At 35.8% G+C, this 27,933-nt stretch overlaps 2 protein-coding genes across 3 annotated transcripts in view; one reads left to right on the top strand and one right to left on the bottom strand.

Annotated features, from left to right (window-relative positions):
* Positions 1-7,351, top strand: part of LOC117330290 (laminin subunit beta-2-like) — a 64,258-nt gene extending 56,907 nt beyond the window's left edge. Inside the window, exons 29-31 of the mRNA XM_033888468.1 lie at positions 619-795; positions 1,027-1,183; positions 3,343-7,351. Of these exons, the coding sequence (XP_033744359.1) occupies positions 619-795; positions 1,027-1,183; positions 3,343-3,482 (474 nt within the window). The 3' untranslated portion in view covers positions 3,483-7,351. The remainder of the gene's footprint in view (positions 1-618; positions 796-1,026; positions 1,184-3,342) is intronic.
* Positions 7,352-9,938: 2,587 nt separating this feature from the next.
* On the bottom strand, positions 9,939-26,909 carry LOC117330289 (serine/threonine-protein kinase Nek6-like). 2 transcript variants are annotated; one of them, XM_033888467.1, is made up of 12 exons: positions 26,709-26,909; positions 25,249-25,512; positions 24,855-24,958; positions 24,366-24,462; positions 19,722-19,829; positions 18,780-18,920; positions 18,162-18,575; positions 17,318-17,369; positions 16,676-16,733; positions 15,365-15,455; positions 14,268-14,424; positions 9,939-14,223 (listed from the first exon to the last, which is right to left on the bottom strand). In XM_033888467.1, exons 1-11 carry the CDS (start codon positions 26,814-26,816, stop codon positions 14,296-14,298), a joined length of 1,566 nt encoding a protein of 521 aa, XP_033744358.1. In that variant the 5' UTR covers positions 26,817-26,909; the 3' UTR covers positions 9,939-14,223; positions 14,268-14,295. The 2 variants fall into 2 exon arrangements, with proteins under 2 accessions (XP_033744358.1, XP_033744357.1); XM_033888466.1 differs by having other exon boundaries at positions 9,939-14,424.
* Between the last annotated feature and the right edge of the window lie 1,024 nt (positions 26,910-27,933).

Below are 27,933 nucleotides of genomic sequence, written 5' to 3'. Positions count from 1 at the left end.
TTTATCTTCAGCCAAATAATAAACTGTGCAGGTAATGGGGGTCCTGATTATTATACTAGTGGTTAGCACAACCAAAGATGGACCACATTATGGGCCAAATAGAGGAAATTTTATTTGACTTGAAAAAAATCTACAAAAAATCTTTCATTTACTTGTATATGTAGAAATTATAAAACAATTAATATTTACTTCATTGATTGGTGTTAAAAAGTGTATGGTTGGCATTCTGTTGTCATACACAAAGACATATTAGATCCTCAATCACAAGGAATCATAAAACTTGTAGGTAGACCTGGGTGAATTTTACCCGTAATCTAAATATGCTGAACCAACAAAATGATTTTTTAGGGCCAAGCATAAGAGGTAGGAGTGCCCTATTATTATCACAATGGCTGTTTGTAAGTTTTTGGAGTTTATCTCAGAATTCCAAAATTTCTGAAATTTCAGAATTATGTAGTGAAAGTTAAAAAAATTTTTTAGGCTCCTAAGGTTAATATTAAGTGTGGTGATGTGGTCAGTCACATATAGCCAGACTCTTTGCTAATCTACCAAATCTACCAAATTTCATGTGCCATTGTGGCATATTTTTCATTGAATATTTTTGAAATATTATTTAAGATTGAGTCAGAAACAGCAGCAGCAGCAGAGAAGTCCAATAAGTCCTTACAGGTTCTTGAGGAGCTCCGTATCCGACTCCTCACCCTTGGTAACAAGTATATTGGCAATGACCGTAAGGTTATCAGAGCTGAGGAGGCTGCTCGCGACGCGTCCACCCTCGCCACCACTGCCGAGATGGTAGGTACAAGACCTGATCCACTACCAATATAAAAACAAATCAAACATTTATTAGTAATACTTGAAGACATGGTTGCCTTATGAAAGCTGATTATCACTTGCTTTATCCTCTGAATTTGTGAATTTTGTGAGTTAAAACAGTTTAAAACCACTTATATCTGACCATGTAATATGATGAAGTAGGTGATGTTTAGAGGAAGTATTACTGATTTGTTCATCATTTTAATGTAGAAAGCTGATGAGCTAGCTACCAAGTACTCAGACACGGCCAACGAACTCAACACCAAGTATAACCTGACCTCTGTGGCACAGCAGCGTGCTCAGGAACTCAAGGAAAAAGCCGACAGGCTAGCAGGGGACACAACATCTAAACTCAGCAAACTCAGAGGTATGAGCCACTTTATTACCGTAAATATTCGCGTATAGTGCGCACTTTTTTTCAAAAATTGACAAGTGAAAAAGACCACTGCGCACTATACGCAAGTACAAGCCTTTTCCCAGTCAGAATGAATGTGATTTAACTGAGATTTGTGATCGTTTCCTTTCACAGCAGGATTGATTTAATACTTATATATATATATTACATATATAAAGCATTTAGAAAGTAATAGTTAACAAATAATCAAAGAAATGAATAGTTATTTTGATGTTTAATTCCTTGAAATTGTGTATTTATCAGCAATTACGTGGATTTATCTAAGTCGATCGTGAGCCACACGTTCCGTACACATACGATCTCACTTGAGCATGTTCCCGTATTCAGGTCCAAAACGATGTATAACATCTCAATTATCATCAAACAAAACTTGAAATGATATAGCAGTACTTAGTTATTTCATACTTCTAAATTAATCATCTTATAAATCCAGAGTGCTGCCAGAAACTGATAACGTTCAACTTGTTTATTTACGGAAGCTGTAACAGCACGCATGCGCAATTAGGCAAGGGTAACTAATGCCTTGATCTCATGCGGCAGTCACTGACCAACTGGCCATATAAAATACGATCAGACTGTGAAAACTACCGGGGTACTCTTATTTATTGTCTGCACTGTAGCTTTATCCATTACACATGTTAATTCATTGATATAAAAGTTGTGACCAGCACGACGACAGCAGACTTGTTTCCGTACTGTATACAAAATGGCGGCCTGTGTTACATTACGTAGCAGTCAGCTTACTAGTCAATCTTGTTATAATTGAGCTTAATTAGCTTTGTATGTTCGTGGACAGACAACACAAGAGATCATACCTGCGTGAAAATCACAAGGTAATTGAGGGTAGGATTAATTATTTTGTTTGTACAACAGCGTAGATGGGACCGCTACAATTTGCAAGCTGACTAGGTCTGTCGCGGTATAATGTAAACAACCTGTCAATCCAATGTGTCAAATCTGACCGGTGATTCCAATTAAATGTGGTAAATAAGCTTTCATAAGTTACAAATTCCTATCATCTTATGCTTTAGAATTCATCTAGATTTCTACCGCTCAGTTGAATATTGAAAAAAAAAAATTGTTAATTTTTTTTTTTTTGAAAATGAACCTCAAAAACGTACCTGCGCACTATACGCGAGTGCGCACTATACCCGAATATTTACGGTAATCCACAACATCCAGGGAGTGAAATAGCTCTAGTATTGCACTCTTATCTATGTACTTATCATTAATGTTTAATTCTCTCGTGCTTAGCTATTCTAGTTATAAATCTTTGTTACCTTTTTCTTATCTTTGTTGTTATAATAGATCTTCAGAGCTACTGTTTCTGTTTTTGATTATACATATATACGACTATAAATAAAATTTCTTTTGTCTTGAGTACTTACCATGCATCTATAATAATCTTTGTGTCTGTATGTCCATTCACACTTTGGTTTGCAGAGATTAAATTCAAGTAAAAAATCTTTCAAAAATCATCATTATGCATATAGATGTTTTAGGATTTAGGCAAGGGGATATAGCTGGAGTTGTGGGGTTGGGGTACTGTCAAAAGTGGATACAGACAGGTTCATGGCATGGTGTGGACTTGACTCAACTGTCTTCAAGTTATTGGTCTCCCATCGATGAAACCAGGGGAACTATAGGTTTCTTCTCTGTCTGTCTTGCATGTACATATGTCTGTAATGCCAAAGTTTGTCAGCAATATAGCGGCTTTATTTTTTGAGGGATTTTGATCAGGTTCACACAATGATAAAGGACCATGATATCTGAGACAGGTTTGAGTTTCAGGGATTTCAAGGTAAAGGTCACTTGCTATCTCTAGTGGGAGCCGGTAGGGGACATATCTTGAGACAGGTTTGAGTTTTAGGAATTTCAAGGTAAAGGTCACTTATTGTTTCTAGTGGGATCCAGTAGGGGACATATTTTGCTTTAGAAATACCCAGTATGCACTATCAGATTACATTTTCTTGAATATTGTATTTCTATTTTACAGGTTGTGCATACACTGGTTTATGTTATGCATCTAAAAATGCTGTCTTCAATAAAAATAGACAATAAAATAAAAATTATGATGTATTTGTACTTATATTTATTTCTTTTATTTTCAGAAATGAATAGCAACTTTAATACAAACAAGAAGAGATTAGAGAAACTTTCTACTGACATTGATGTTTTGAATATTCGAATGGATGAATATTTGCAAGCAATACGGGACAAGTCTGATAGCTATTTCAAGTGTAAAACTTAGTGATATATATGCTCCCTAGTGTTATGTGAATGCTGTATTAAACCTATACCTTCAATTGCATGTGACAAGTTGTAGGTTTTAATTGTGCCATGGTACTCCCCTTATTTTTTTTTATCCTGTCTTTCTTCTGTCCCCAGTCTCTGGAGATTGTTCACGGCAGACTCTGGTTGTTTATAATTATTTTATGTTGTGAGAATGCCAGATCTTCATTTTATATATGTGTTTTTAGCCAGTTTTGTAGGTAATTATCTGTTGTGATGAGAATATTATTTATTTCATCATTTTGTTAAACGATATTTTAAACTACAGTTATTTTAGCTGCATTGTTGGTATACAGCAGTGCTCCCCTGATATTGAATGTCAAGTTCCGCTATGTGCACAAATATTAAAAAAACCGATAGATTTTTCATTGTTTAGATATTTCTGTGATACTGAATATCTATGTATTGTGGAAGAAAATATCATTTGGATCATGAAAGCTATCACCTTAAACATTGGTTTTTCTTTTTCATCTGTTTTTAGGTAATATCATTTCTTGAAATTTTGACATCTACTGGTTCATACCATCAAGAGTGTTTTTCCTAGTAGTGCATTTCTGTAGTAATTTTTTGTCGTTGGGTATGAACATTTATTGACACAGTATTGATGAATGTCAAGATATATATGTACAGTGTAATCTACGCATGTATGTTGTATATCTGTAAACAAAAAAATAGTATAGAAGAGGTCAGACCCAGATACACAATCTGTTGTCATGACCAGTACCACAGGTCATGATAGGGAAACTGCGACCTAGATACAAAACCTGAAGTCATCCCTTAGTACAACAGGTCATGGCAGGGTCGCTGTAACCTAGATACAAAACCTGTAGTCATCCCTAAGTACAACAGGTCACAGCAGGGTTGCTGCGACCTAGATACAGAGCCTGTAGTCATCCCTAAGTACAACAGGTCATGACAGGGATGCTGCAACCTAGATACTGAACCTGATGTCATCCCTTAGTACAACAGGTCATTGCAGGAACACTGTGACCTAGATACTGATTCTTTGGTCATGTATAATACTGTGTCCTAGTTATTATATACTCCATACCGAAATATAATTGGTGATAGCAGAGACACAGAGACCATACTCTCCTGTGGTATCCCAAGTATCACTACAGTATTGTAGTGACCAGTAGTTGTGTACGATATTATACCAGATGGGGCTGTGTAATTAATATGTATGATAATGAGTTTAGTGTATATAATATGATAATTTTTATTACAATTTTTAAAGTCATCAATTTTTATATATAATCATCATTGTGTACTGTATGTTATTTCTGCTGTGTTCGTTAACACACTACTTCATATATATATGTATGTAATCCTCATATACCTAGTGTGTAAAATATTATGTAATTATTATAAATCAAAAAGTCCAGACAAATCCAGTGTATTATCAAAAAATTTCATCTACTCATAAATATTTTTTATTCTCTTCTACTTATCGGACAAATTCTAGTTGATAGTTCATCTTTCATTTCTGTTTAGTCGTAGATATGTGTTTGTGTTGATCAGTCCTGTGTCTAAAGCACCTTGCTATACATTACAATATTGTGCCGCCTCAATCAAATTGTGAACAATTTTATACACAAATTCCTTAACTTAAGTTTTATGAAAGATCAAAAATTATTCAAATCAACAGAGGTTTTATCGTTATTCAATTTTTTGAAAATAAAAGTATGAATCTTTAATTTCATCAATATTTTTTGACAAGGATGTACACTATAAAAGATAATTTAAGTGTTGCAGGATTTGATGGACATTATATTTATGTTGCACAGGTCTGTCTGTTCTAATTACAATGCAAATCTGTTGTCATTCAAATACAATGGTGCTAATGTTCTTTTGTTATTGAAGTAAAAATAAGTAAATTTATGCACATGTGAACAATTTTTGAAAGTCATTTTTGAAGTACTTTTGGATTTTTTTTTTCTCTCTCAGAAAAGAAGTTGGTATCTTTTGATTTGCTTCTGTCCTTGTTGCTTGGCCAGATTTATGAAATGTTTATTTTTGAAGAAGAGTTTTTGTGTACTCATTTCATATCCATATTACATGTACTTTAGTGTAGTATTTATTCTAGATCTGTCTGCATAATACAACTTCTGTTGTTTATCCCTGCGTAAACCTCAAGCTGTCTGTACATCTCTTCGACCTTTCACTCTGCTTTTATACAGAACAAAAAATCAGAATGATACCGGTGTTAATGTCACGTTATCTTACAATTTTAATAGTGGTAGATATGCCCCAGAAAACGCATCTAAATTAAATGTCTTTCCTGTCTTTCACATTGACCCTTAAAACCTACAATATATGTGTTAAGTACCGAGTAGAAATCCACCCTATTAGTGGGGCACTGATGCTCAAACTATTGATCATATTTGTGCTGCGTCTATACTGTATTTTTCAAAGAATTATGTTTACAATATGTGTTTTAATTTTAAACACTTGAATACCAGAGGTATTTTTATTTAGATATTTTGTATAATTATGGAAAATTTTAAATTCAGTTTGCTTTTATCACATTTCATACAGTTTATGTTATTTAAAGTGTTTATGGTAACTTTTCTTTTTACCTCTGACATTTAAATATTGATAGTTTTTAACTATAACAGACATTTTACATGAAAACTGGTGATAGATAGATACCAAAGAATATTCTGTCTAAGATCTCATCACTATATGGTACTGGGGTATTGAGTACACCACACTATGTTACTGGGGTATTGAGTACACCACACTATAGTACTGGGGTATAGAGTACACCACACTATGGTACTGGGGTATAGAGTACACCACACTATGGTACTGGGGTATTGAGTACACCACACTATGGTACTGGGGTATGGAGTACACCACACTATGTTACTGGGGTATTGAGTACACCACACTATGGTACTGGGGTATTGAGTACACCACACTATGGTACTGGGGTATTGAGTACACCACACTATGGTACTGGGGTATAGAGTACACCACACTATAGTACTGGGGTATTGAGTACACCACACTATGGTACTGGGGTATTGAGTACACCACACTATGGTACTGGGGTATTGAGTACACCACACTATGGTACTGGGTGTAGAGTACACCGCACTATGGTACTGGGGTATTGAGTACACCACACTATGGTACTGGGGTATAGAGTACACCACACTATGGTACTGGGGTATTGAGTACACCACACTATGGTACTGGGGTATTGAGTACACCACACTATGGTACTGGGGTATTGAGTACACCACACTATGGTACTGGGGTATTGAGTACACCACACTATGGTACTGGGGTATCGAGTACACCACACTATGGTACTGGGGTATTGAGTACACCACACTATGGTACTGGGGTATTGAGTACACCACACTATGGTACTGGGGTATAGAGTACACCACACTATGGTACTGGGGTATTGAGTACACCACACTATGGTACTGGGGTATTGAGTACACCACACTATGGTACTGGGGTATTGAGTACACCACACTATGGTACTGGGGTATTGAGTACACCACACTATGGTACTGGGGTATTGAGTACACCACACTATGGTACTGGGGTATTGAGTACACCACACTATGGTACTGGGGTATTGAGTACACCACACTATAGTACTGGGGTATAGAGTACACCACACTATGGTACTGGGGTATTGAGTACAACCTTGCTGTAGTACCAGGGTGTCGGATACACCTTGCTGTAGTACTAGGGTTTCCTGTAGTGATGTTATCAAGACTTCAGCCAAGTTGTCAGTTTTTCCTATGTTTAATCATCCCCATCATGTGAATTCAATTGTATTAAAATACCAGCTATGACGTATCATATGTTGTTTATTTTTTGTCTGACTTTGGTTAATGATATATCAGTCCAGGACTCGGGACACAAAGCGATGTCCAGGAATACTTGGAACTTACTCAAAGGGCTATAGGTCCATGGAAACTTAGAACTTGATCACCAAGCTAGGTGTCAGGACACTTTGAACTTGATCACAGATCTGGGTCTCGGGACTCTTGGAACTTTATCATAAAGCTAGTTCAATGATGACTTGCAACATTCTCACAGAGCTAGGTCTAGGGACACTTGGAACTTTATCACAGGTCTAGTATAATTCTCAGTCCCTTTTAAAAGGAAATCTGCAGACCAAATTTAATTCAGTCAAAACACTTTTACAGAAGGTTTACTTCTTTTTCTAGTTTATTTCTGAGTAAAATGCTTCTTTCATACAAAATTGAGTACAAGTAAAGTTGCCCAATAAGGCTCCAGACCTTTGATCAAATACCTATTAATTGATTTACCCGCTTTTAGCTCACCTGGTCCAATGGACCAAGGCTAGCTTATGCCATGCTGTGGCATCCAACGTCTGTCCGAATAATTAATAACTAATAAACAACTTACTGAGTTATTGCCCTTTGTAATATCATTGGACCTTGTGAACATGATAACTGGAGTAAATGTCAGTCAAGATTGATGAAACTTTGTATGTAGCCCAAAAAAATATCGACAAGATCTTTGACAACTTCTAAAATAGGAATCATTTGACAGTAACTTGCAGAGTTATTGCCCTTTGTAGTATATTATTATTAGCTCACCTGGTCCGGGGTCTGAGGGGCGGGGCCAAAAGGGGTCAATTTGGCTCTATTAATATAAACGACTTCTTCTCTGAAACCAAGCAAAGGATATTGCTCCTATTTGCCTGGTAGCGTCACTATGGGGTGGGGATTCAAAATTGTACAAATGGTGGGGATGATACCCTGGAGGCCTGAGGGGCAGAGCCAAAATGGGTCAATATAGCTATATTGATATTAACGACTTCTCTGAAACTGAGCAGTGGATATCGCTCATATTTGTCTGGTAGCATCACTATAGGGTGGGGATTCAAAATTGTACAAATGATGGGGCTGACCCCCCAGGGGCCTGAGGGGAGGGGCCGAAAGGGGTCAATTGGCTAAATTGATATAAACAACTTCTTCTCTGAAACTAAGCAATGGATATCGCTCATATTTGCCTGGTAGCACCCCCCTGGGGTAGGGATTCAAAATTGTACAAATGACAGGGACGACCCCCTGGGAGCTAAGAGGCAGGGCCAAAAGGGGTCATTTTGGCAGAATTGATATAAACAACTTTTTCTCTGAAACTAAGCATTGGATATCTCTAATATTTGACTGGTAGCATTCCCTTGGGTTAAAGATTCAAAATTGTACAAATGACAGGGACGACCCCCTGGGAGCTGAGGGGCGGGCCAAAAGGGGTCAATTTGGTTAAATTGATATTAACAGTTTCTTCTTCATTTGTATGGTAGCATGGTCATGGGGTGGGGATTCAAACTTGTACGAATTTTGGGGTTGACCCCCCAGGGGGCTGAGGGGTGGGGCCAAAAGAGGTCAATTTGGCTAAATTGTTACGAACAACTTTTTCTCTGAAACAGCTCATATTTGACTGGTAGCATCCTTTTGTGTAGGGATTCAAAATTTTATAAAGGAAGGAACTGACCCCTCGCGGTGCAGAGGGTGGGGTCAAAAGGAGTCAATGGGTTTAAACAACTTCTTTTCTGAAACTAAGCAATGGATATCACTCACATTTGTGTGGTAGCATCTCTATGGGGTTGCACCAAGTGAATTTAAAATATAAAATGCCTATGATATATTGACATAGCAATACCAGTGACAAATATACTTAATCATCATTCTTGTTGCATATCTCATGAAATCCATCTTGGCGATACAGGCCCTCTGGGACTCTTGTTAACAGTTTTTTACCTTGCCTTGACCGAATGGTAAATCTTTTAAAAACACTACTTATCTTGAACAACTAAATGGATTTGGATGAAATTTGGTCTGGAGAATTATTTGGCAATGTTGTATAAATGAAGGATGTGACACCCTTGGGGCGGGAGAAAGGGGAAATATAGCTAAAAAAAAAAAAAAAAAGGCCAAGATATTTTTGCTTTTTCGAGAATGACAGAATTTAGTCCACCTGAAGTTTGAACCATTGTTGGGAGAGGTAGTTCAAAAGTATGAAAATATTTGAAATATACCTTAAATTACAGTATTTTTCCATAATTTCTGAAATATCAAGGTGAGTGATGCAGGCCCTCTAAACCTCTTGTTCACCTATTGGGCCCCTAATCTTCTGCTGTCTAAACAAAGTAAGTTTAATTAAAATCCATTTAGGCATTCTAGTGTTTTGGATAAGAAAAATGACGGATGCCGCATCATGGCATTAGCTCAGTTCCTTTACAACAGGTTGTCTTAAAATGAAATATAGTGCCTTAAATCTATAATCTATAGGATGACACTCTGCTATCTTATGTGGTGAGGGAGTAATAAAAATAGTTAAGCGGTTTCTAATTCCGAAACGATAACTTCAAGTTAAATCAAGAGAATGTTTAACTTATTAAATGAAACTCAAATTGTAATTTTCACATTTTATTACAATATACTATTAAAATGTATCCATTTCACGGATCTGTCATCTTGGCATATACAACATCAGAAACTTATAATTCAAGCAAACATTTCATCTTAAAAAGTCTTGTATTAAAAAGACAGTCTCCCTGTTATACCAGGCCTCAGTTTCATCAACATTCCTTAGCTTCAAATTTTCCTTAGGGAAGCATTACGGGTATTAAAGATGGCTTCTTAATGAAGATTCTTTTCTAGAAATATTACATTAAATGAAGGAATATCAATGAAACGAGCCCGAGACTGCATATTTAGTTAGGCGTGTCAGGTTTTACAACCTGTAGTGTTATCTTTAAAAACAAGAAACTTCACAAAAATTTAAAAAAAAAATGAAATTGTATAACTGCTCTAAAGATTATATATATAAATTATATAAACAATCACAAACAACTTTCTACATGGAACGTTTGGGTATATGATAAAGCTTAACTATTACACTGCTATTTCAAAACTTTCAAAGCATTGAGTGATTCTTCAAAATGCTATTCAAACTGAAAAGGGCAGTTTTGATGTTAGTTGCAGATACTGACCACAAGGCTATATACCAGCCATTATGTACTATTTGATTTGAAGATCATAAGGATGATGATGATTAATCTAAATCTCTAACTCTGCCAAAATGGCTTCCTCTAGAAGTGCCACAAAATCAAACGGTTGCATATCATGTATATCTGAATTTAACTTCATTGGAGAATAGGCAGGCAGGCAATTTATCCAGTACAAATATTTCATGGCCATGTTTTATACAGGTAAATCACGAAATAATCTCAACACCAGGGTTCCAAAAAATATTCATTAGACAATCGGACTGTAACACAAAACCATACCTCACATAAACATTGTACAGTTATAATAGAAATCTATAAGGGAACTGTGATTGGCTCAACATTTTAATTTCATGTTGTCACAAGCATGGCCAAAACATAAATATTCATGGAGTTGAAATAATTAATATCACAAAATGCACAAATACAATATATTTGTAACAAATCTTGGTTATGTAATACATCTTGTTCCATTTTATTAATGAGTTTTAAGAAACAAATCAAATAATTTTGACATAAAATTTAATCTTCATAAATATACAACTAGTAACATTACCGTATAAAACACCCAAACATTCATATATTGGTACAGAAAATGAGGGAATAAACCTTTACAGATTATTCAGGATTTCACCAGAATTCATCAACTCAAACAGAAAGCTCAATATAGCAGGTACATGCATCTTAGCTTCACAAATTGGTCGCATTGAACAGAAGCCATAATAATATCTGTTCATAGTTAGTGCTGTGGTCGCACGTGTTATAGACTACCATATATATATACTGGTATATTGAGGTCTCTGAATGAAATCTGTTATCACAATATCATTATTTACAATAAATGATAAGGATTTATATACAAGGTACCTATAACACTGATCACATAATCACTGTTATCCAGTGAATTTATATTTATAGTCCATGTGTAATATACCCTGGAGTTTCATTGGCTGCTTCAGCCACAAATCAATTGTCTTAACAGGGACAACAACATTAATTATGTCATGAATTGAAAATGAAGTTACAAAATGGATGCCTCCATTTGATTCTGACCTGTCAGAATTTAAGTTTCCATAGTGATAAAAAGTATCTTAAATTTGTTTTCACTTCATATGAGGTATAATGAAACTTGTCTTGAAGTTTTAATTTTTACTTGCCAAGGCTTGCAAAAATAAAAACTTCTACGACTATTTCATAAAATCTTGTGAAATGAAAACTCATTTATGATCCTATGCATATGATATATATATCTGCAATAGGAAAGAGCAATGAAAAATACCCCGCCTGCGCTGGGGCTCCAACTAGCGACCTCTCGCTCTCAAGACAAACATCCTTCCACTAGGCTAAAGGAAAATTCCCACTAGTCGAAGTTAGTAAGGTGACATTATACTCTAATTTTTCACTAAATATATATATACGTGTATATGCAATCAGCAACAATGTATTCAGGAACAAGAAAACTTCAACAACAGCTAAGTACTATTTTATTATAATTAGGAAATGTTTCTCATGACCCTCAGAAATTTGATATCAGTGAAGTTGACTGTATATTGACTTTAATTAAGACTCGACAAGTATACACACACTCACGGTTAACAAGGACAGATACAACAGGATGTAATAAACAAGTCTCTAAAAGCTCAACACTTCTATCTATAATTTACATTTGTCACACCTTATATACATATTCAACACCTTATATACATATTAAAAACCTTACATATTCAATTCCTGTGACATACATATTTTGTCATTCATTAGTTGTAATTCTAAGAAACACATTAGATTGATATGTCAATCACCTCTTTATAATCAAGACTGTTGGTAAAAGTGCATACATTAAAAATGGCACACAGATAAAATATAAAAATTGACAAATCAATTATAAAACTTAAGACCTCTGTATAAGTGATTTTAAATCTTGACATACACAATGAGGATTAAATCTGACACACACAATATATATATATTTTTGTCATGTAAGAATAAAAAATAGAAAAGGTGTAGTGATTTCATATGATGTATATTAATCACCTTAAATCATCACTCAGTGAACTGTATAATCCCATATTATGAAGTAAATCTAGTTACTATATCACAGTTGACCGGGTTGATAGCCCCCTACCACATGTATTATGACAAATTTAGGACTGCAGTGCACTGAATGGCTACTAGACTTCTTTCAGAACTCCTTATTGATAAAGGGAAAAATAAAAAAGAATTGCTTTCTCAAACTTTATACATGTGTTTTGAGCATGCACAGATATTTTGCTCATAATAAATCAAATTTCTGATGAACGGTTAGGACATGATAGCATGCCAACACAGTTCCCAGCCAATATTAACGTGGAAATATGCATGTACAACTTGGACTATTATCAACATAAACTACTGGCATATTGCTCAACAACTCATCACGTCCAATTTTTCAGAGGATTTGATTTACACAGCCAACCTTTCCTGCTAAACATAGTCAGACTTTAATACAACAAAGTATTTAGTAAAAATGGCATCCCCCGCCTTCTGATTCTCCTAAGTGGAGAAATCGCATTAATTCCATCTGTTAGAAAAATAGCCTTGATATGTACATGAATTTGAAAAGTAGCATTTTCATAAAGGAAAAATATGCCAGTAAGCTTAAAACCATTTAATTAGTTAAGGAATCATTCTATAGGACATAAGCACAGCTCCATTCAATCAGGTCCATGAGATGTGGTCACATGATAACTTTTACTTCCTATTTACTAGTTCAGGTAATGTACCCTAGTTACTCCCGCACATGACCTACCTAGTGTTCCTTAAACTCAGTACCCTGTGTCTGTATTGATGTTTTGGCAGTTGCAATCAGACCAGTGGCCTAAATATCTTGCCCTTGTGATACATTGACTTCCTACACATATCACTCAAACATATCTGGTGTCAATCTGAATTCTTCTGTACAATTTTCACATAAGAATACCACATACAGTCAAGAGTCAGAAAATGATGAGGCTAGAAAAAATGAAGTTTTGACAACAACAAAGACCTGATTGATTTCACTACCTGATATATATCATCATATAAATCCAGAATCACTCATCTGGGAATAACAAAGTGCTGTTCATAGTGGACATTATTTTGTTAGGAGCAAAGTTGACTTTATAAAATCTTTTAAATCGCTAACCATTTGGAACTTTAAAAGTTATTATAATAGAAGAATGGATCAATTAAATATGCTTTAAATCCCTGCATTCACCTGATATGATATTCTAGCTTGCCTGCAGTCCCTCTGAAGTAAACCCAAACATAATCAATAACAGTATTTTGCCTGAAGACTGACCGGAGCAAACCAAAACATAGTCAATAACGGTATATGCCTGTAGATTGACTGGAGCAAGCAGACCCCAACATATGCAATAACAGTTTGCCTACAGTCCCACTGGAGAAGACACCAATATACCAATAAGTTTGTCTGGAGACAACTGGTGCAAGCAGACCCCAACATATTCAATATCAATTGGCTTGCAGTCCCACTACAACAGACCCAAACATACCAGTAAATTTGTCTGTGGACCGACTGCAGCAAGTAGACTCAGCATATTCAATAAGTTGTCTTCAGACCCACTGGAGTAGACCCAACATATTCAAAAAGCTTGCTTGCAGACCCACTGCAGTAGACCTAACATATTCAACAAGTTTGCTTGCAGACCCACTGGAGTAGACCCAACATATTCAATAAGTTTGGCTGCAGACCCACTGGAGCAGACCTTGCCTTTCTGTCTTAGGCTTCTGTTGTACCTCGGCCACCATCGCGCAACTTCTGTAAGTTGTACTCAAAGTTCTTGCAGTAGAAGAGCTGTACCCCACACATTCCAAATACCTGGGGACTGAGGAACTTTATCAGCTTCTCCTGGAACACAAGGTAATAACACATATCTATGTTTATAATTTGTTTGTAATCCTAATGATATAGTAATAGCTGTAGTCGGTCTTGTAATAAGCATATTTGCGCCTTGACAACCTGTATAAATATCTAATAACTCCATATCTTTCCTTGAGCATCCCTAGTTGGGAATTCCTAACTTCTTGCTTGATTTGACATGACATTAGTGTTATGTATTTGTCAATTTACTGATGTTCAAACCTAGCATTTAATATATAAACATATATACATGTGTGTGTCCCTCTGACAGGACTGTACACTATATTAATTTCATCCATTCATTTCGTTCTTTAAGCTAATAGCATTACTTCCATATCTCTAGGCATAACAAACTACTGTAGCTATGTAAAACAACTTCAAATGTAAGCTCTCATAATTTTCTGTCTCCTTGTTTCATACATATGATTTTTTTTCTGCATAGAAATTGTGAAATGTCATTTACAATGACATCATAGAGTGATAATGAAAATGACATCAACTATTCCTGGATTATTAAAATAAAGACTAAATAAACAACCAAACTGGCTAAATTAGGTTTTTTTAAAGTCATGTACATGTATTAGAAAAGAAATGTTTTACTGATAAATTCATAATTGTTTACTGAACCTTTTAAAACTTACCACAAACTTTAAATTGTTGCCTGCTTGAGTAGTAATAACAATTTTTGTATTTGGTACGATGTATAAATACATGTTCTGATCAATGGCTTATCTTCTGTATGGTTTTCTCAACCATTCAATATTACTGGTCACTTAACTTATTGATACTTGTTGATTATTAAAACTTGGATGAACAGAAATTTCAATATTTGTCTGTACTTGTTTATTATTAAAGCTTGTATGAACAGAAATTTCAGTATTTTTCTAAGTCACCATAACATTATTTACAGTATCTAAATTAAGCTTACCTCCAACTTCATATCATCATCTGTGTGACTAAGCATATCATATGCCTTACGGAACATGTTAAGGTCACCACCCATCATACGCACACAATGTCTGCAGAGTGAAATTTAGATAAACAGTTAAATAAAATGTACATATGTGTCACAAAATTAATCCAAAGGAATCATTCAACTTAACAAGAGATCCCAGAGGGATCTTAGCACCCACCATTGAATGATCTAATGGCTTCTATGTCTGAGTGATCTCTCTACTTTTTTCTCTTTCTTTTTTTCCTCTTACTAATCAGAAACAGCCATAACAAATTTCAATTCTAAAAATCCAAGATTGCCTTCTGCCAGCCATTTTGTTTTTCTGATCGAGAAATAGCGATAACAAACTTCAGTTGTCAAAATCCAAGATGGCCACCTATAGCTATTGACCATTTTGTTTCTCTGATCAAAAATCTAAATTCAAATGGCACAACTAGCGACCAAGGGGAACCTACACATTAAGTTATCCCTACAGTATAAAAAAATAGTGATAATAAGGATTGTTTATGGACACACATATGACAGATTGACGACGGTTTACAGACAACAGACCACAGACGCAGGGCAATTTAATTTAAAATAATGGAAAAAAAAGATAAATAAAAATCAATTGGATATGTTATTCTCTAATCATTCACAGAATAATCTCCCATTTTACTTCTATGTCACCCCCTGGGCTGTGATTTCTCTGTCAACACCTAGGTATGACAGCACATGCTGGCAACAATATAATGATGTCATAGTAACAATATAATGATGTCATAGTAACAATACAATGATGTCATAGTTACAATATAATGATGTCACGGTGACGATCACATCAGGGTAAAGTTGGAAATGTAATTCATACAAAATCATTTTCCCCTTCAACCAAGGATCCTTTTAACCAAATTTAGATAAAATCATGTAATTCCTGCAGAAGAATAACAACATAAAAGAATTTGTTCTACTTCCACTATAAGGTACAGATTCGACCCAATCTATCATGATTTCTCTCTAGCCAAATTTAATGGACCACAGAAGCACCATGGCAAAAGCTAAAAATGATGTAGCTATAAATATTCACATGGGTAAAGTGTTAATCTACATAGAATATGCTATACCTACATAATTTTATCTCTCAATTATGAATAGTGATATGAAGTTGTCTCCCTTAAAATGTGTTTAATTATCTATACAAAAATAATATTTACAAACCTGTCACATCAGTAATGTCTGTTTTAGATTAACAGTACTTTTCGAACACCAGTTATGTATGGTGTTTATTACATTCTCAACACTTACCGTTGTAACTGAGCAATCTGGCCGAGCAGCATGGTTTCTGGATCCAGCTGGTTACTATCTACAAGTACAGGTCAAACATACAGGTATATATATAATCTAAAGGTAAACATATCCACTATTATCTGAATGGAATGGTTACTAAGGTAAACATATCCACTATTATCTGAATGGAATGGTTACTAAGGTAAACATATCCACTATTATCTGAATGGAATGGTTACTAAGGTAAACATATCCACTATTATCTGAATGGAATGGTTACTAAGGTAAACATATCCACTATTATGTGAATAGAATAGTTACTAAGGTAAACATATCCACTATTATCTCAATGGAATGGTTACTAAGGTAAACATATCCACTATTATCTGAATGGAATGGTTACTAAGGTAAACATATCCACTATTATCTGAATGGAATGGTTACTAAGGTAAACATATCCACTATTATCTGAATGGAATGGTTACTAAGGTAAACATATCCACTATTATCTGAATGGAATGGTTACTAAGTTATTTAAATACCATGATTGTGAAGGACACCTGAACCAAGAGAGATCATTCTGGGCTGTGTTGGTATACACATATTGCAGACAAATTTGATCAGTTACTCTAAATATTATAGGTAATCGTGTATATTTACCATCCCCCATAAAGGCCAATGCTCCCTCATCATTGTCTTCATCACCTGTACCCTGTATATATATAAATCAATATGTGCAAACAGTTCAAAGGTTAAATTACAGATCAAGTTTATCTATTAATCACCTAGAATACCTGCAAATCAGTTAGACTACTGCATGATTTCAATACATTTCACATAATATGGTAAGATAGCAAGAGGTTCAATAGACATTATCTAAGAGGACACAATGGTGCGAGTGTCTTAGAGGTCAGAGGTCAGACAATGATATGCATTACCTAAGGGAACATCAGTTTATGTGTGCTAGAGGTCAGAGGTCAGAAAATGATATGCATTGCCTTGGGGAACATCAGTGTGAGTGCCCTAGTGTTCCTGGGGTCTTAGGACAGAAGTGAATGATACATATTCATTATCAGTGTGATTGTTCTAGAGGTGAGAAGTTGAAGGTCAGAGGTCAGAAGTCAATGATTTATCACCTTGAGGAATATCAGTGTGGGTATTCTAGAGGTCAGAAGTCAAGAGATTTGAGGTTAGAAGTAAATGATATATTACCTAGTGGAATATCAGTATGAGGATTCTAGAGGTCAGAGATTGGAGATCAGAGGTCAGAAGTCAACGATATATTACCCTGGAGAATATCAGTGTGAGGGTTAATGAGGACAGATAATGTAATATTCCATTGGGGAATATCGGTGCGAGTGTTCTAGAGCTCAGAGGTCAAAGTTCAGAGGTCAGAGATCAAATGACAATGATATATTACCTTGAGGAATGTCAAGGTGATGGATCTAAAAGTCAGATAATGATACGCTACCTTTCAGAATATCAGTATGAATGTAAACATTACCTTGGGGAATATCTGTGTGAGTGTCCTCACCACCAGTTGTAACATCTTGGCGGGATTGGGTTGACCTTTAGCCACAGCAGCCAAAGTTTCTTCCATATCCTCTGATGTTACTGATGAGAGCTGGATATCAGACTTCAGAGTTTTGTCCTTACGAAAACTAGACAAGTCCTTACAGGTTTTATCAAACGACTTTTCAGCATAAGTCGATGCCATAATCTTGTTGTCAACTTGAGACGATGCTATTATAGATTTTCCTAATTTCTGTTTACGTTGTTTGTGTGTTTCGGTCAGAGTTGACACGAGACTTTCCATGTTAAATGCTCCTTTTCCCTCATCAGCATCATTTCTATGAGCCAGGGATTCTTCCAACCAGTTCATTTTGCGCACTGGTTTGGCTGAAGGTGTAGGTGGTGTCTGTAAAACAATCAACAGAAATATGATACATTGAGTTCAGTAGAGACCCAATCCTCTCACTAAACTTTCCATTTTACATCTGTTAAGTTGATATTGTTGGTCATTTCTGAACCCATAATCAACCTCTTGTCATAACTTGAAAATGCAACACACGAATTGAGGTTGACAATGTAAAATAATCTCAACTTGCCAATGTACTCATACCTGGGGGGGAGTATGGTTTTTAAACACTGGATCATTCAGAAGGTCATCTGCTGAAGGTCGATCATCACTATCCTTCTGAAGCATCTTCTCCATCACAGTAATCAGTTCAGGGCTGTAGTTACCACTTGGCATGGTAGGTAACTGTAGATTTATAAACAAAAAGTTATCAAGCAAGATCAGTAACTATTGATATGTAAACAAATGGTAATCGACCAAGGGAGGTAACTGTGGAATCACAAAAACATGGGGCATCAAACAAGGGAGGTTACTGGGGATATCACCTTAACATGGAGTATCAAACAAGGGCATTAACTGTGCATATCACATTAACATGGGGTATCAAACAATCATCATCAATATCATATAAATACAGGGTATCAAGCAAGGTCAGTAACTGAGAATATCATACAAATACAGAATATCAAGCAAGGGCAGTAACTGTGGAATCATAAAATCATGCGGTATCAAACAAGGACAGTAACTGTGGCTATCACATAAACATGGAATATCAAGCAAGGGGGGTAACTGTGGAATGACATAAACATTGGGTGTCAAACAAGGAAGGTAACTGTGGATATCTCCTTCATGTGGGGTATCAAGCGAGGGAGATAACTCTGGATATATGATAAACACAAGGGTATCTAACAAGGACTGTAACTCTGGATATCACATATAGATGCGGTATGAAAAGTGTAAGAATTAAGTTGTTTGATTGGAACATAATCAATGTTGTTAAAGTGTTAAAGTAAACAAAAATCATCTGCTCAAACACCTTATTGACCAAGATTCAGTGGACATACACAATTTCATACCAAAATTATAGAGATTAGTTAATGAGACAATCAGTTTAACAGTCAGTTTTCTAATGAAAGGATTGGTACGCCTGACAACTTACAGTAATTAGCCATAACAGGCATAATCAATATTAACTTATACACATACCTGACCATGTACAATCTTAAATACAAGCTGCTGCATCAACATGGCATCAAATGGTCTCTCCAGAGTTGCCATCTCATAAACACACACTCCTAGTGCCCAAATATCACTCTGTCAGAAATTAATTGAGAACAATTATTGTAAGGTCAGTAATAAATGAATCAATGACAGCCAGAAAAGGGATTCTCAAATTTGATATGGAAAATAAAATTTCCATTACATTTGACAGTTTTAGTTTACTTTTCAGAAAAGGAAAACTACCCAGGTGTATTGTGATTTTAGACTCACAATAACTTTTGGGGATTGTTGACAACACAACATAAAATAAACATGTAAACATTTCAAAGAAGGGAGATACAAAATTTCAAAATGAACACGCATATTGAGTATTGATAAAGCAAGACATGCCCCCTATAGGCCAGTAATATTACACTATATCATCAAAAAAAATGCAATAGTAACGATTCCTATCACAAACCATTCATAAAATGTGAATAAATAACATATCAAAAGTATCGGAAAATATCAGTTGCGGAACATACTTAATTTTAGCAATCATTGTTGTACAAAATAACGCAAAATTGTTATAGCGCCACGGCCTTCCATACATACAAAGGGAGGTAACTAGATTGTTGTTGTTTGCCGAGACCTCCATGTGTTCGTCGGTTTACTGAAAGTGTATTGCATGGTACGACTTCAAATTACTTCGAATATTGTATCAGTGATATTTGTTTATGTATTCAGTGATGTTGTGTTATCATCTGTGTCATGCCATACGAGTCAGTGTCGTACATTCATTCATATTTGACACGAATTCTGGTGATTTCGTCTGCTTTCGTATTATGACGAATGTATGATGCTTGCATCCGATATTATTATTGTCCGATGCTATACTGAATTATCAATAAATATATCAGTATTTGATGAAACATTCATTAAAATAAAATGAAAAACAATTTGGTGTCCTGTCACAGGAGGTTATAACCCGATCTTAAAAACTATGGAAGCCCAGCATTGCAATACATTGATTGTGCAAAAGTGCCATATTCAGACAAAAACACGTTTAATCTGTCATAGGACGGTCGTGTATAGAATTAATTTGATGTTATATATATTAACTAACATTAGCAAAGTATTTGCAACTCATAATATTTATAAATTGTCCGGTTTTGATAGTTTACTTTTGGTATTAAATATAATTTTTCATATTTTCTGTGTGTTTTTATTTTGTATCTTCATTTTCATTTTGTTTCTCTATTATCTTTTTTGCAACATCTCCCTGTTAAGATAGTGTGGGTATGATTAGGAGGATGCCGATGAAGGATTAGCCGCGTTCTAAACAACAACACAACTATTTACAGAAACAAGTTTTAATATATGTAAGGTGTATGCTAAGTGCTAAGAGTAAGGGGTAGGGGGTGTCATCTATAATAACTAATGTCTGTCAAATTAATATACCGTAGTTAAAAATGCATGTTCTACGATGAGGACATTACAATTGTATTTTTAACAAAACAACAGCACAGAAACCAGTTTAACTGGTACTTATATATGTAATACCCGTCTATATCTGATGTGTACCATGATTACTGCAACCAATATATTCCGGAACTGCCAGGATGGAGACAATCGCAGATGTTTTGACCAGCTGCCCATAATTATCAGTTGAGTTTTTTGTTTTTGTTTATTTGCATTTCTTTATGTCATATTTTTTAATTTATTGATTTAAATTTGATTCACGTTCAGAAAGGCAAACCATATCGTCACAATGAACACAAAGTCCACTTTCAAAGTCGATGGGGAAACTGTCCAAGTAGATCCACAGCTTTGGTTTCAATGGCTCACCACAGTAGCAAATGCTGGAGAATTTCAAATGGATGATGTAATGAAATACGAACTGTGCAGTTACCCATCATCCCTGTCTGATACTTCAGGACTTCCCAGGGAGGCAAGCAAACCAGCCCTAGCAGATGTCATTTGGGGTATGGGGGATTGTGGAGTGGACCAAACGTTGCGTATCACCCCCGTGTACGTTCTAGATGGGGTTCCTTGCTGCAACGCTTACCGTGGACCAAGGATGCATTATGTTCAACGATCTGCAATTCGTATTTTGACCACGTTAAGCGGAAATACGACGATTCAGTTGTGGTATTTGACGGCTACCCTTCTCGGCCGAATAAGGAGGACGTGACACACCTATGTAGATCCAACGGAAAAGTCTACCCGAAGGCAAACTTCACCGAAGACATGCCATGCAAGGCAAAAAAGGATTGTTTTCTTGGTAACACGGACAATAAACAGGATTTTATTAATATGCTTAGCAAGAAACTCTGTGAAAACAATGTTCCAACAAGTCATGCCATTGAGGATGCTGATAGAATGATAGTGCAAACGGCAGTTCAGTTGACTCTGATTATGGATGTTGTTGTCATTGGCGAAGACACTGACTTATTGGTTCTCCTGTGTTTTTATGGACTAGATGACGCACATCACCTGTATTTTCGATCTGCAGACACGTCAAAGCACATTAAAGCATGGAATATTAGAAAAACACAAGCAGTGCTCGGACTAGAAATGTGTCGGTTGCTGCCAGCCATTCATGCACTTACAGGATGCGATAGCACATCCAGACTTTTTGGTATCGGTAAAGGAGCAGCATTGAAGAAAATACGGGCACATCAAGATATCAAAGACCGTGTGCAGGTCTTCTTGGACAGAGATTCAAGCAATGAAGTCATAGCGAAGGGACGGAGAAGCTATCATTGCTTTCCTATGTGGAGGTGTTACCCACGAAGGTCTAGATATTCTCAGATTCAGACGATTCGCTCATAAAACCATGACAGCATCAATATGTGTGTAGGTCCACACCTTGCCTCCAACATCTGATGCAGCGTCCCTTCACAGCCAGCGGTCTTACCTACAGTGTCAAGACTTGGTACGAGATGAGAATGAAATGACTCTTGATCCACATGCGTGGGGGTGGTACACTGCCAATAACACACTCCATCCTACCAATGCAACATTGCCACCTACTCCCGAAAACCTATTGAAGGTCGTAAGATGCAACTGTAAAGTGAACTGCGACACAAAACGTTGTACATGCAGAAAGCATGGCATCGTGTGTTCTGTTGCTTGTGGTGAGTGTCGTGGAGTTGGCTGCCCCAACGGTTCCCGATTAGAAATAGATGGCAATGATGATTTTGAATGCTACACTATCCGATGTGTGCAGGAAATGAAAGTTAAATTCGCACGTAGTTGTGTATACTAGTAAATGTAAAACAGTTGTAGATAGCACAGATTCTGTTTTGTTAAAAAAAAACGGGACCTGATATTCATTTGTGAACAGTACAATATATGGAAGTGTACATATATACAAATAATACAGGTATAGAAAAAGCTTTCCGGATTCTACAAAAAAAAGTACAAATTTATTTATGTGCTTTATGGCTATTATGAAACAAGGACATCAATAGATGATAAACATCGTAATGGTAATCCCTATCGTTAACAAAACAGTGTGATACCCAAAGCGTGTTTGGAATGAACAAAAGTAACGATGTAATTGGATAAATGTTTGCATAAAACTAAAAATAATCATGTGCAGGGGAGATAACTTTGGTATAGTAATGACGTCATACACGAAAATACTTCCAAATGTTTGTATTTGCCCAATGGTTGTTTTCCTATTATAACACTGGACTGTAATACCTGAATGCATACATATTCATTAAAAAATATAATGAAAAGTGTATCCCTACCTCTAACAGAGATTTGAACCAGTAACGAAATACATGTACACTGCCACTATAATTCATCATTTGCCCATGTTCTTTAACTAATTGCCTTTCGCTTATTGTTTCCATTGTAGGTTAATAAGTTTATATAAGTGAATGTACCAAAATATATTATGAAATTAATCAATGAAGGGAAATTCAATATATGAACTAATGAAAATTCTTCGATTTTGTTAAAGGGAGATAACTTTTGATGTGTGATGACGTCATGTAGAAAAAAATACGTCTGCTCTTTCATATTTGTTCAATGCATGTTATCTAATCTTTACAATGAACCATTATTTACGAATATAGTGCTTTCCATTAATAAAATATAATGAAAAATTTACCCCTACCCCCCAACTAAAAATTGAATCGGAAACTCCTAACATGTCTTGAATATCTATCGATTTAATCATTTTCCGAAAGTTTCATTGATTGATACTTTTTATATGGTGTTTCTAGAGTATGTACCGGCATAAAAACACTGAAATGAATACTATTGCAATTTCTTTGATGTTTGTCAAATTATCCTCCTAATATTACTGGCCTACTACCGGCCCCCACTTAAAATAGTAACAGTGACCTTGACCTTGACCTAACAACCATGAACCTTGAACTTTAAGATATTATGGTCCTTTATAATTGTGTGAAGTTTGATCAAAATCCTTCAAGGAATGAAGCCACTAGAGTGCTGATAAAAGATCAACATTGAAGTCGTCCCATTTTTTATCTCTAGAAGTATCGCATTTATATTTCTCAGCCATTGATAATACAATCCAGTCATCATTCCATCTGTCTTTGACTACTTTATGAATACTACCTGTCAGATTTGAAATATTTGCATAAATTATCAGATGAGAACAAAGCTTACCTTGGAATCGTAAGGTTTACAGGCGAAGAGTTCTGGACTCATGTAGTATGGACTTCCACAGAAAGTGACAGCCTTGGCATTAGGTCGCTCAAGTACTCTATAAAATAATGGTAGAAACTGATGAAACAAAAGGAACAGCAACTCAGAACAATTCACATTGTAAGGGGCTATGATGTGTGCTGGCAACCATCAAAACTGTTCTGATTATTTGACCAAAAGTCCTGTGGCGACTAATTTTTTAATTGTTGTAAGTAAACCAAGGGAAGAAAACAAGCGACTAATTTTCTCCATTTATTTTCACTGGTCAGCTGATTCCATTAAGAATAAATGTCACGGGAAATTTAAAGCTGACTATTTCCCTAATTTATATTAGCTTTCAGAGAGGAAATCAGTCATCCTATTTGTTCCTCCTCTACAGTCTACACTCTACACTCAGTGATGGATTACTTGCTCATTGTTGTCAAAAGTGTTAGAATGAGTGTAACTCACTTGGCCAGTCCCAGGTCGCCTAGTTTAGCAATCTTCCTTGTCCCTGTGAGGAACACATTCTGGGTCTTCATATCTCTGTGGATGATTTTTCTGCCGTGCAAATACTGGAAAAAGTGTCATTACATTGTCATTTCTTCTACACAATATGGATTGGTAAAGCTTGGCTTTAAAATCTGGATGTCCCATAAGTATCAGTTAATCCTTTAGTAAATCTATATTTAGAACTTTGTAGATGAGGAGATTACATACATTTTTTATGGGATTAATCAACTTGGAAATGCTTGTTTTTTCCATTTGGAATGGAGACAAGTATCAATGCATAATTTAGGGGAAAAAAAGGGGGTTAGGATGATTTGTAAACACTATCTGGTCAATATAGTATACACTGTATTACCGACAGAGCACTGCTGATTTCTCGGAACCATTCCACGATCCTGTTTTCTTGTAATGCTTTGCCCTTCCTGCCCTCCAGATATTGGCTCAAGTCTCCACCATCACAGAACTCTGTCACGATGCAAAGTGCTCCTGCCTCCTCAAATGACTCAACATAACGTAGGATGTTGTCATGTTTAAAGTCAGACAGCAGTCGTGCCTCCTTCAGAGCTAATTCCCGCTCCTCTTCAGGAGACTTGGACAGGTTTATCACCTTCATGGCATACTGAGGATATCAATTTATCACAAACGTTTATCTACACTGCTTTGAAAAGAAAGTAAGATGGACAAATGTTGGATGAAGCAAGCAAAGCTTTTTTATCCTAGTTCTAAGAACTAATGGCTCACATGTGTTGGATACATTAACCTAGCCAATGACAGGGTCCAAAACCCCATCATCATCAGTTACAGAACATCTTTTGCCTTGTGGTTACTGGTATAACTTCATAATAAGATGAACACTTGAGTGAAAGGTCACCAGACCGAGTTCCAGTCCCAGCCTGGACAGATATGGTACATTAGGAATATACAGACGTGGTGCATCAAACTTCAGTAAATCATTAACCACATTTGTTACATACACACTATATTTGTCATTTTTTCAACAAATCACCAGATGAGTATGTCACTATGTCATGGAGTCGTAGCAGTGTTTATATAATGAAAATAACCTTTATTTAATGTTGTTTACAAGGTCAGCAATCAACATAAGCTCAGTAGAGAGATGACGTTAAGAAACAGATGTTGTTTTGGTGTAAAGGAAAACTCTGGAGATTAAAAGGAACATGTTATCTGAGGGGAAACGAGTAACACAGTCCAGACGTCATCCTCGACTACCTGCATATCTCAAACAAATGTTCCATTGGAGAGTGCAGATCTGAAGGTCATGCAAGTATGCACTCACAACACCACATTCTACCGTGCATTACTGTCTGATTACTGCTAATTAGGCACCAGTTAATGTAGCCTGAGTTTACTCTGGCCCTGACACCATGTCTGGTGGAGACACGGTGTCAGGGACAGAGGAAACTCGGGCTACGGTAAGTGATCCATATGCATATTATATACTTTGTACACAGGGTCAGGGCTCTTTATATTGCTCTTAAAAGTACTTTATTACATGCGTCTATAATGCTATATATAGCCTTTATGGATCTCTCTTTTCTCTCCCCCTTTAACCTAATTATAACCTAACTTCCTAACTTGTAAACATGATGTACAAAGTACAAGTAGCTAGGCCTAGCGGTGCGGTGTCAGTTAGCAACACTTACACAAAGACCAGAAACTTTTCTGAAGTAATAAATTATTAGGCATAAACACAATTGAAAGACGTTCGACGTTGATAAAGCTTAATGTTTTAATGTTCAATGCATTTCGTGTCTATGCAGATGTCAAGTGACAGCGACACGTCAAACTATTTACCTGGTTGGTCGGGTTGAGTTTGTCGGTAACCAAGTACACCTTACCAAAGGCTCCCTCCCCGAGAGTTTTCACCAGGTCAAAATCTATATCTGAGTGGGAACTCGCCATAATATTGCTGATGTCCTGGCAAATGAACAGAAGCTAGCTTCTTCTCATGATCATGAAAATCTGCTTTCGGTTTAAACAGAGGCTTGACCTCACCCAGACCTTTCTAAGATATTTTACTTCCGGGTTGCGAATTCTCGGAAGTGACTATTTTAGCGCCAAAAGTTTGAATGTATGTCCAACATATATATCTCAGTAAATTATTTGTATTTTCAACCTTTTTGCGTCAATTACCCTAACTTTATTCGTGGATGGATTTTAATATTATTTAATATAATCTATATTGTATCTTGAAAAAGAAATATCTAGCATTTTCATATTATTCAATCAATTCATCGTTGTTAGAATTGCCCAACTGAATTTTAATACCAGTTTATCTTCACTAGCTTAGAAAGAAAGAAAGAAATAAAAAAAAATTAAAAGGCGTGTAGGTGGTACATGGCATACCAGGATGTTGATCCCCTTATCCCAACGAAATGTCTGGATTGCTTATACAGTATATTGTCAGAGAAACAAGGAGAAATGTTTATAAGCTTAGATTGTCTGTTACACAAGTTCTGCTGAGTGTACATTTGAAAACAATATTGTTCATAAAAGTGTAAAAAAAAAAAAAAAAAAAAAACACCGTTGTTAATGAACACCAATAAAATTATGGTATTTTTTCATCTTCCTTGGACTTGGAAATAAATTAAAATGCACTAAAGACTGTAGAAGATTAGTGGCGTGGATGATAAGGACTAGTGAACTATATTTACAAGAAGGAAACTAGATAAAAATACCCAATATTCCTCGACTTTATATTGGTCTCCCTCCAAAGGCAAGTATATTGGGGCTACTATCCGTCCCACATGAATAAAAAGAGCTGGTAAAGTAGGAGGGGAGGGGTAGTCTTTTTTTAACTTTTGACATTTTTATTCAGATTTTCCACATAAAGTATTCACATGTTACAGAAAGAAACAAAGACAACATTCACACACATTTACATACACAAACTGTATGCATAGATAACTTGAATATAAAGTAGGTAGAACTCTAGCTTAGCTTTAGCTAATAGGTGATGAAGGCAGCATAATCAGTTTAAAATAATGTCACAGAAGTGATGACAAAATGCATGAAACAA

This window comes from Pecten maximus, chromosome 7, assembly GCF_902652985.1.
Source record: "Pecten maximus chromosome 7, xPecMax1.1, whole genome shotgun sequence".
Lineage (NCBI taxonomy): Eukaryota > Metazoa > Mollusca > Bivalvia > Pectinida > Pectinidae > Pecten > Pecten maximus.
Note: the sequence above shows the minus strand (reverse complement) of the source record. Positions and strands in the feature narration are given on the sequence as shown.